The sequence below is a fragment of the Nicotiana tabacum genome, chromosome 4 (genome assembly GCF_000715075.1).
Source record: "Nicotiana tabacum cultivar K326 chromosome 4, ASM71507v2, whole genome shotgun sequence".
NCBI classification, from domain to species: Eukaryota; Viridiplantae; Streptophyta; class Magnoliopsida; order Solanales; family Solanaceae; genus Nicotiana; species Nicotiana tabacum.
Genome location: NC_134083.1, coordinates 69,307,794 through 69,319,655, shown reverse-complemented (window position 1 = coordinate 69,319,655; position 11,862 = coordinate 69,307,794). Strand labels below are relative to the sequence as shown.

General features: G+C 40.8%; 1 protein-coding gene across 1 annotated transcript; it reads right to left on the bottom strand.

Annotated features, from left to right (window-relative positions):
- Positions 1 to 8,687: 8,687 nt before the first annotated feature.
- LOC107807923 (dehydration-responsive element-binding protein 1B-like) lies at positions 8,688 to 9,341 on the bottom strand. Its single transcript, NM_001325812.1, is given in 1 exon segment — positions 8,688 to 9,341. A coding segment is annotated over 1 exon segment (654 nt).
- Positions 9,342 to 11,862: the final 2,521 nt, after the last annotated feature.

The window sequence follows — 11,862 nt, the reverse complement described above, 5'->3', positions numbered from 1 at the left end:
CCCTCGATCCTTCATAATCCCCGAGGATTCTGATGCCACCAAATCGACAGTCAAAGAGCTGGAGCAAGTCATACTGATCGAGCATATACCCGATCGAAAGGTATACCTGGGTACGGGGTTAACCCCCGAGCTCAGGGAAAATCTCATTAAATTTCTTATCAATAATTTGGATTGTTTTTCTTGGTCCCACCTAGATATGACAGGGATCCCGCCAGAGATCACTACACATCGACTGAGCTTGGACCTGAAGTTTCGCCCGGTAAAACAAAAGAGAAGGCCCCAGTCCGAGATAAAACATGCATTTATCAAGGATGAGGTAGCCAAACTTCTCAAAATAGGATCCATTCGGGAAGTAAAATATCCCGAATGGTTAGCAAACGCAGTCGTAGTCCTTAAAGGGGAAATAAACTTAGAATGTGCGTAGACTATAAAGATTTAAACAAAGCATGCCCTAAAGACTCTTTTCCTTTGCCGAATATCGATCGTATGATCGATTCCATGGCCGGTCACGAGATCCTTAGTTTTCACGATGCCTACTCCGATGCAATAAAATACAAATGAACCTGAAGGATCAGGAAAAGACTTCATTCATCACTAAGTACGGAACCTATTGTTATAATGTAATGCCGTTTAGACTAAAAAATACCGGTGCCACTTATCAGCGCTTAGTAAATCGAATGTTCGAAGAACAAATAGGTAAATCAATAGAGGTTTATATTGACGATATGCTAGTTAAGTGCTTGCAAGCAGAGGACCATTTGACACATTTGTAGGAGACCTTAGATATACTAAGGAAATACTACATGAAACGCAACCTGGAGAAATGTGCATTCGGGGTCAGCTAGGGGAAGTTCCTCGGCTTTATGGTATCAAATTGGGGGATCGAAATCAACCCCGATAAGATCAAGTCAATCGAAGACATCACAGTTGTGGACAATGTTAAGGCCATACAAAGATTAACAGGGCACATAGACGCCCTAGGCCGATTCATCTCGAGGTCTTCAGATAGAATTCACAGGTTCTTCTCACTGCTAAAAAAGAAGAATAGTTTTACATGGACCCCGGAATGCCAACAAGCATTGGAAGAATTAAAGCGGTACCTCTCGAGCCCGCCACTGCATCATACTCCGAAAACGGACGAGCAACTCTACTTGTATTTAGCAGTCTCGGAAATCGGGGTAAGTGGGGTCCTAGTTCGAGAAGAGCAAGGTACGCAATTTCCTGTTTACTATGTTAGTCGAACTTTAGGTGAGGCCGAGACCTGATACCCACACTTAGAAAAATTAGTGCTTGCTCATATAAGAGCCTCTAGGAAATTAAAACTATATTTTCAGTGTCACCCGATCTGTGTGGTGACTACTTATCCCCTTCGCAATATTTTGCATAAGCCCGAACTTCCGGGCCGATTGCCCAAATGGGCCATCGAGATTAGTGGGTACGATATCGAGTATCGACCCCGAACGACTATCAAGTCTCAAATCTTAGCGGACTTCGTGGCCGACTTTATGCCAGCCCTCGTACCCGAGGTCGAAAAGGAACTATTATTAAAGTCGGGTACATCATCGGGGGTGTGGACCCTCTTCACAGACGGTGCTTCGAATGTGAAGGGGTCCGGGCTAGGCATCATTTTGAAGCCGCCCACGAGTAATACAATTAGACAAGCTATCAAAACTTCTAAATTAACTAACAATGAGGCCGAGTATGAGGCCATTATTGCAGGACTCGAGATAGCTAAAGGTTTGGGAGCAGAGGTCATTGAGGCCAAATGTGACTCCCTGCTTGTGGTAAACCAAGTCAACAGAACTTTCGAGGTTCAAGAAGATCGAATGCAGAGGTACTTGGACAAATTACAGGTGACTCTACATCAGTTTAACGAATGGACCCTACAGCATGTGCCTCGAGAACAAAACAGCGAGGCCGATGCCCTTGCTAATTTGGGCTCATCAGTCAAAGACGACGAGATTAGCTCGGGGACTGTCATACAACTTTCAAGGTCAGTAATCAAAGAAGGCCACACCAAAATAAATTCCACAAGTCTGACCTAGGATTGGAGGAACAAATATATCGATTACCTAAAGAACGGAAAGCGTCCATCGGATCCTAAGGAATTGAGGACTCTACGTACGAAGGCCACACGATTCACATTTGCCGAAGATGGAACACTATATAGAAGGATGTTCGATGGACCATTGGCAATATGTTAGGGACTAGGAGATACCAACTAAGTCCTATGAGAAATCCACGAGGGCACCTGCGGAAATCATTCAGGTGACAGCACATTGGTTCACAAAGTCATCAGAGCAAGATATTATTGGGCTGATATGGAGAAGGATACAAAAGAGTTTGTTCGAAAGTATGACAAATGTCAAAGGTATGCGCCGATGATTCACCAACCCGGAGAGCAACTCCACTTAGTCTTATCCCCATGGCCATACATGAAATGGGAAATGGATATCGTCGGCCCTCTACCATCGGCCCCAGGTAAAGCTAAATTTATTTTGTTTATGACTGACTATTTCTCTAAGTGGGTTGAAACACAGGCTTTCGAGAAAAGTAGAGAGAAAGAAGTCGTAGACTTCATCTGGGACCACATTATATGCTGATTTGGGATGCCTGCCGAGATCATATGCGACAATGAAAAGCAATTCGTCGGCAGCAAAGTAACAAAGTTTCTTGAAGATCACAAAATAAAAAGGATCCTGTCAACGCCATATCATCCTAGTGGGAACGAACAGGCCGAATCAAAAAATAAGACCATCATTCAAAATCTAAAGAAAAGATTGAACGACACTAAGGGAAAATGGAGAGAAATATTGCCCGAAGTCCTTTAGGTGTATCGAACAACACCAAAATCCAGTACGGGGGCAACACCGTTCTCTTTAGTATATGGTGCCGAAGCTCTGATCCCGGCCAGCATCAGGTTTCGATATGCAACGGAAGAGTCAAATCACAAGGCTATAAATACAAGCCTCCAATTTCTAGATGAGAAACGGGAAGCCGCCCTCGTTTGAATGGCAGCACAGAAGCAGCGGATCGAAAGGTACTACAATCGAAGAGCCAATCTTCGACACTTTAAAATCGGGGACTTGGTTCTGAGGAAGGTCACACTCAATACTCGAGACCCAAACGAAGGAAAACTTGGCCCGAACTGGGAGGGACCGTGTCAGGTCCTCGATATCATCGGAAAGGGATCCTACAAACTTAGCATGATGAACGACAAACAATTACCAAACAATTGGAACATATCACTCCTCAAACGATATTACTGTTAAGGTACGACCTTCTCCACTTTCGTTTATATTTTATACTAACCATTTGCAGGTGTTTAATCGAAGACATCAAAGGATTCTTCAAACACAAAGTCCTTAGGTCTGAAAGCATGTGTTGCACTCTTTTTCCCTTAGATCAGTTTTTATCCCAAATGGGTTTTTTCAGTGAGGTTTTTAACGAGACAACCATTATTCGTGCTAAACTTAGAGCAATTCAACAGTATCTGAGGCTCATTTTCAATCAACCTCGAATACTAGGGGGCATCACCCTCAGATAGTTACACGGAAAATACTTCGTGCCAATACGGTCTCGATAGGTAAATTTTGTAAGGGTCAAACGGTTGAACGAACCATGCCCATGTAGATTACTCGAGCCCTAATGGCAAACATGTACGCATGTTAATCTATTGAAAAAAGTATTTTTCCTTGCCAGATATTTCATGCCTTAGAGAAATTTTTACTTTACAATGTCGTGCTTGTGATCTATTGTGGAAACTGGCTTAAGGGACGGTCACAACTAAAGTTTGAACAATTGACTCCGCACTCGGGGACTGCCATCCAAAAATTGACATGATCGAATTACTAAAATCTCGATATCGTAAGACCTTAAAAAGGCAACCCTCGATTTTATAGGCTACGGCCACCCCACTCGGGGACTGATACTTCGAACAAGTTTGAAGTATAACAGGGAAACAAGCCCAAAAGGCGAATCCCAAGCTAAAGGCTACGGCCAAATTAATACAGTTCGGAGACATCCGATTTCCGTTATAAAACAGGCCTTCAAATATTTTCATAAACCGGTTAAAAAGGCTACCCTTGGCTGAATTACTAAGGGTCTCGATAATATCGACCCTCGAAAACCCTAATGGGTACAAAGTCGTTCGAACTCTCGAACAAATTCTTTATTTTATGCTAAGGCATTACAAAATAAAGGGTCTCGATAATATCGACCCTTGAAAACCCTAAATGGGTACGGAATCGTTTGAACTCTTGAGAAAATCCCTTATTAAGGTACAACAGATTTTATATGATTAAACAATAAACTTTTCAAGCCGAAAAAGGGGGAGAACGCCATTCTTTTTACTCTGGCCGTATCGGCCTAATTCAAGAGCCTAAAGGGCCATTTCATTTCTGAGTTCGAGAAATCATCCTCACTCAATTAAAACCTAAGGGTCACCCTACTCTGAGTTCAAGCAAGTACTCACTCGATTAAGACTATACTAGTCCGACTTCGGTATAGTTGCCTAAAGTCCCAAACTTATGAGCAAAATCTCCATAAGGCATGAAGGCATGAATGAAATAGAATTTTTACGAGGTAGAAAATAGAATAAAGACAAGTCAAAAAGAAAAAAGATCTTTTATATATATACGAAGATATTTACAAGGACCGACCAGGCCTCGCACAAAAAGTCAAAAAAAGAAAAATCCCAAGATTCCTAATTTTCCTCAGGGGAAGCTTCTTCTCCATCGAGGTCCTCCCCATTCTCGGACCCGCTCTTGCTGCCATCATCATCATCATAATCGGAAGAGGCCAGTGCTCCAGCATCGGCTTCATGTTCTCTAGCTTTTATTATCTTGTCAGTAAGATTGAAACCTAGAGCGTGGATCTCCTCGAGGGTTTCCCTCCGAGATTGGCATTTGGCGAGTTCAGCAATCCAATGTGCTCGAGTTTGAGTGGTCTCGGCTACCTCTCTCGCTTGGACTTAAGCGGATTCAGCATCGGCCCGGTAGATGGCTACGATCGCCTCTGCCTCGGCCTTTGCCTTTTCGGCATCAAAGTTGGCCTTTGCAAGTTCGAAAGCCAACCGAGCCTCGAGCTCCTCTTTTTTCTTTGCCTGAGTTGAGCTCTTCTCCTTCATGCCTCGAATATGACTTTCGATCGATGACAATTGGGCTCGAGCAGCCTCTTTTTCAGCAGCAAAGCAGTCCATACTTTCTTTCCACCCCAAGTTCTCCGCCTTCATCATGTTGACCTCCTCGCGGAATTGCTCGATCCTCTCAACCTTCTACTATAGCTGTGAGATTGAAATGTTAGCCACCATTCCCAAATCGATCCCATGAGCTTTTAAGATTTTCATTACCTGCTCGATCAGGTCGGTCTGATATTTGTTCGTTGTGGCCAACTCGGCTCGGAGGTCCTTGATCTTTTCTTCTTTTTTCCCACCGAGAAAGTTGAGGGCATTCCTCTCCTCGGTAAGCCTTTGAATGTCGGCCTCGTACCGACTCAGCTCAGCTCGAGACCGAGAAAATGCTTCCCGATGAAGCGCTAAGGCCTACGCAGAAAGAAGAAAAGAAGTTAGACAGGAAGAGAAAAATGAACACAAGGGTAATACCAACAAAGGGAGTTAAGGCTTACCCAATTCAGAGCTTGCTGCGCTTCATTGAAAAGGCTCGATGTCTCGCCCGAGTCCTTCCTCTAGACCTCCTAGTCTCTTAGGCCGGTAGCATCTTTGACCCCAGTAAAGTAATCACAAAAGGGGTCCTCCCTTCCGCGGGCTCCTTCGATGGAGGGGGTCTTCAAGGCCCGAGCCTCTTGAATCATCTCCTCAGAAAACGAGGGGAGCAGCGTGGAGCCTCCAATTTCTATTTCCCCAAGTGGATCACTTGGGGTATTTTCTCCATCTCGAGGGGCCTCGAGACCATTCCCTACAGTCGTACCCACCGTTGGCTCATTATGGTGGGAGGCATCTTCAATCCTCGATGACTCGGGGACTTCGCCCAAGTCTCTTCCCGAGATCCCCTGATCTCGAGATGGAGCCTCTGTAGCCTTCACCGATTCAGTGGTCTTTGGGGCCTCGGTGCTCATTCCCACTCGGGCCACTAGCCTGAAGTCATCTTCTTCCTCTTCTTTGTCTTCCTCCCTTAGACGCCGAATAGAGTCTTCGGTCAGAAGGATGATGTTCTTCTTCGGCTTACGAGCCTTTTTCTTCTTAGGTTCTGAATCCTCGGAGGTTAAGGTCTTTTTTCTCTTTTTGTCCTTCACCAATTTCGGTGCCAGGATCGATGTCTCCTCCTCACCAGATAGGGGCCTCATTACCGCATCCTTGCCCAGGTCTGTACACGAGAAAAATGGAATAAGTAGAAGAAGGGCATCTTAATTGAATCATCAAATACACAAAAAGTGGGCTTACCATGAGTCTTGGCCTCCCATCGGCCATTTGATAATTCGCGCCATGAGCGTTGGCCGTATGTAGAGGTCGAGGCCAGGTTCCGAACCCAGCTCTCGAGGTCGGGAATCGCATGGGGCATCCAAGCGACCGCTACATCATGGATAAAGACATCGATGAGAAAAGACAAAGGAACAAATAATACATGGAAGCTAACAGTGAGACGGTACTTATAATTCATGTTCCATTTCTCAGGAAATGGCATCTTCTCGGCTTGGATTAGGTCGGAAGTCCCCACTCGAACGAACCGGCCCATCCAGCCTCGATCCTTATCCTCGTTTATGCTCGAGAACAGCACTTTGGTAGCCCGACATTGGAGTTTTATTAACCCGCCTCGATAGAGGCGGGGGCTATACAATCTGATAAGGTGATCGAGTGTGAAAGGGAGCCCCTCGATTTTGCTCACGAAGAATCAGAGCAGAATAATAATTCGCCAAAAGAAAGGATGGATTTGGCCTAGGGTTATTCGATATTGACGGTAAAAATCAATGATGACGGGATCGAGTGGGCCCAATGTGAAAAAGGTAAGTGTAAACACTTAGAAACCCTTCCACATGGGTGGTGATGTCTTCTTCGGGGGTGGGGATCACCACCTCTTTGCTCTCCCGGTTGCAGTCTTTCTTTATCTGCTTAAGGTATCCCTCAGTTATTGAGCATATATACCTTGACACTGGCTCGCATCGACCAGGAATCGACGAGGCTTTATCGATCATGAAATCAGAGTTTAGCGCGCACCCCCAAGAATGCATTCCTCAAGACGGGGTTCCACCGGCGTTTTCCCGCCGGCCTGTTAGGAAGATTAAACAGCTTTTTTTTGTGGTACCATTTTCGATGTTTTTGCCATTTTTGTGTAAGTTTAAATGAGAAGAAGATAATAGGACTTGGTGTTTGAGAAGGATTAACAACAAAACCTGAAGATTTGTAAAAAGGAAGAACTTAAGAGATGTGAAAGCTTTGGAAATTAGAAGGAAGTGAAAGTAAAGTTTGAATCAATGAGGAAGGGGTCTATTTATTAGATTCACGGCGACGGCTCAAAGGCACTAGTGGCCGACCACCAACTAACACTCATTAATGACTTGGGGAACTGTACTGACGGGACATTTCGGTCACTTCCGTCGCTTACGTCACGACGGTGACCTTATGGCAGGTCGAGGTAAAAATCGAAGGCTCAATTCGTTTCTTGTCATTACACTCCAAAAACCTAGGGGACTATCTGTATACGGTTAAAACTGAGTCCACCCAATTTTTCTTTCTGACCGGGACCAGGGAGCTGCATCGAAGTTCGGCCCCATAGTGGATCAGACCAAGGTACGAGGACAAAGTACTAAGTTCGTGATTCAAGGTACCTGTCGAGATCGAGGCCAGCAGCGATCGAGACCGAATAAGACAGGCATCGAGCAAGATCGAAGATGACATAATAACGGAAAGGCGAAATATCCGCGAATGGTCGAAGATCATGGCGAAAATCTCGGAACAGATCAAATTAGGAACGGTTAATTAGCTAATCATGGGATTTTCTTCTCTAACTAGAGTTATACCATAAGTAGAATTCCTCTACTATATAAAGGGGAGTATTAACCATTTGTAAGGACACATTGTTCACAGACATCAAAGCTATATAATTCTCTTTTTTGTTTATTCTATTGTTCATCATTTTGTTATATTTTGATTGTTCTTACATTAACCAGTTCGAGGGTATCCAAACTTGAGGGCTGAGTTCCATTCGAACACTGGTTTGCTTTACTTTATAGTTTATTTCTGTTATTAATTTTCATATTTATCAATTGGTGTTAAGTGAAATCACATATCCTTAGAACCACATTATAAGTTTAATTGTTATCCAATTTTAAGGGTAAATAATATAAAAATGAATCTGCATAAATAATAAAATAGAAGAAAGCTCACTTGTTATAAGATCTTCACTTGGATTCTCGGACAGATGATACAGCTGATAAGTTAACTTGCGCGCACTTTTTTCATTCAAATACAATGGCTTGAAATTCACAAAGCTAATGTTTTTTTTTTCTGCCTAGGCCAATGTTTTGCATTTAGCCAGAGCTACCACTAGAACATAGGAGTACTACTATCTACATCATACTAAATCACAACGCCTATATACATCCGTACCATCCAAATATTCATGAGTACGAAACTTACCAAATTAAAGTCTCCTAAATCTTAATTGAAGGAACTGTAATTATATATAGGGAAGATTTCCGAAAGAAGTACTAAGTGATAACCAGAACTATATTTAAATTGAATAACTCCACAAAGGCATATCAGCCTCCATATGATCATCTCCAATTTGGGAACACTGAGGTGGAGGTAACATTAATCCTTCTGCCATATTCGCAAGTAATCCCGGCATGCAGAATAGCGCCTCCTCATCCATATAAAACATATTTTCAGGAGTAGTGTTCACTTCCTTTGAATCTTCTCCTGTGTATTCCGGCATGTTTTCGGCCTCCGATGACCGGAAAGCCTCGGCGGCCTCGGCAGCCGCCTTCTGAATATTCTTGGCGTCGGAGGAAGCAGGAACAGGCAACTTCCAAGCAGAGTCTGCGAAGTTCAAGCAAGCAGAACGGCCCCTTAATGCAATAGCCGCCACGTCATGCGCTCTAGCCGCCATTTCTGCAGAAGGGAAAGTGCCAAGCCATATTCTTGATTTCTTGTTTGGTTCTCTGACTTCAGAAACCCACTTGCCTGAATTCCTCTTCCTCACTCCCCTGTATACTGGGTGTCGAGTTTCTCGAAACTTCTTCCTCCCTGCTCGCTTCTTGGGGTTATTCGAAGCTAACATAACTTCTTCATCAGAAAGATCAGCTCTATTACAGGAGCTGCTACTATCAGACAGTGATGAAGAATCAGCAAGTGGGTCCGAATAATAGCTTCGACACATTTCCATTATTCTTGATATTCAGAGAGTAAAAAGTAGTAGTAGTAGTAGTAGTATTGACTGTTGTCTCAGCTTGAGGTATTTTGCTATTTGGTCAATGCTCGTGAAAAGTGGGTTCTGCATATATATAGTGGAAGTAGGATATGATAAGTGAAGCTAAAGAAGTTTGAAACGCGGAGTTAGAGGGTGATAAGGAGACAGGCTGGATTCTTTAATGGGTCAAAACCTAAGTCCAGCTGTTTTATGGGACAACTGGATTGGATTCAGAAAAGTTCCGAATCTTAAGTGTGTCTAACTCGTGTGTGTTTCTGCTGATGCGGCAACTTGTTAGCCTTTCTACTTTCTTCCTTCCTTCCTTTTTCGAATATATCTAATCTACAATAGGGACTACTTTGGCCTACTACTGTGTAACCAATCCTTGACATTTGAAAATGATATATGGTACTAACAAACTTTATAATTACTAATTCATATAGCACGAGTCTGTATATTCCATCCGTTTCAATTTAGATAAAGTAGTTTGACACGGCACGAAATTTAAAAAATAAAAAATAAACTTTTGAAATTTATGGTTTTAAAAGTTTACGGAGTAAGTTTTGTGGGATTATGACTTTTGTGTGATTATAAAAGCTTATCATTAAGGGTAAAATGGCTAAAATGAAGAATTTAAAGTTAAATTATTTCCAAATTTAAAAATATGTCATTTATTTTGGAACACAATAAAAATGAAAGCAGCTCATCTAATTTGAAATAGGGGAACTATCTTTCGGTAGCCAATGTGCCGCGGGAGCTGTCAAGTCAAAGGTCAGCATGAATATTGAATCAATTAATCTTCTTAGTCCTTACTCCTTAGGCTACGTTTGAATATTAAAAAGAGATTTCTACATTGTAGGTCACTTATTTAAGATTATTAGCATAAATAAAATCACTTCTTATTTATTCCAAAACTAGCATATTCATTTATAAGTATAGCATGTTTCAAAGTTTCAAACATTTTTTTACCGTAGATTTTAAAAATAAATAGAGACCCTCTAATTGAGGGATCAATTTTGATCCTTATTAACATACTACTTTGTTGCAAACCCCTCCCCCAACCCCACCCACAAACCCACAAACCCCATATCCATTCTTTCTCTTATTAATTTGTTTTTAATTTCTCTCTCTCCCCCTCTGCCCCTCAATTGTTGCCATTTGTACTTGAAAAAAAGAGAGAAAAAACTGAGTATACTTATGCCATTATATAATTAAATAATGCTAATATGTAAATACTAGAATTATTATGTAAATATACCATAAATAAATGCATAAACACAGACGTAATATACATTATACAATTCTTATTTGTATAATTAAATATGTAACATGCTAGAATTATCCCATAAATATTTAATAAAATTATCCATTATTATACTTTTTATATAATTAAATATTAATTATGTATGCAATGTACTAAGAATCAATTCTCATGGAAATCATATTCTTGCGACAAATTCAGAATAATTGAAATATAAATGCATTGAAGTACAATTCCACATTTTTTTATAATTATACCATTATTATACTAATTATATAATTAAATAGGGATAAGTAAATATGTAATATAATATGTGGTGAAATGTATAATATATATACCAATTAATATATTATACCATTGTTATTATACATGCTAAATTCCAAATTCGTTGGTGTTATATTGATCTTATTTCCAACGGCATGGATACACTTAAGATATTAATGTATATTTAAAAGTATTTTCTGGTAATATTTTTTATCTTATTGTTCTTACTTTTCAATTCTTAGTGGTAGTATATATCAATATACCTATTATATTCAATATATTATTTCAATATTTTATTGTTTCTAAATTGTTGATTGCTTTATACATGCTTTATTCTATGACTGGAAAGGAATCATTGAGATCCCAATTTATTCGTGAAATATTAGATATAGTTAATTAGAAATCGAACCGTGAAAACGTGATTCTTGGTCCAATATTATAGGTTTCGGCTAGGAATATAATTAATTAGTTGTCATATCTGTTAATTACTTATTGTTGTTGGGAGTCTGTAAAATTTTCTTAAATATTGCCTAATTATGTTTTCTTTCCGCGTTTGGATAAGTATCCTCGTTGAATTTTAAAATTGAAAAATAGTGTGTGGAACCCGATGGCAGAGACAGACCTATGCTATACAAAGAGAGGTTACCGGCACCTGTAAATTTTCGCAAAAATTTCATGTATACATGTATATATCTTTAAAAAAATAGTGATATATTATAAATGAGCACCCTATATACAAAGCAATTTTTGGCTGAATCGAGAAGTGCACCCACAACCTTCAAATTCTGGATCTGCCTCTGCCCGAAGGTGGGTTTGAAAATAAACTTTACTAGGAAGTTTTTGAAAGTAAAAACATTGTGAGTATGAACCAATATTTCACTTGAAATATATATTCAAACCACTCTTTCATTATTTAGGGTGTGTTTGGAACGAATGAAAATATTTTTCAATTTTTTCATGTTTGGTTGCCTT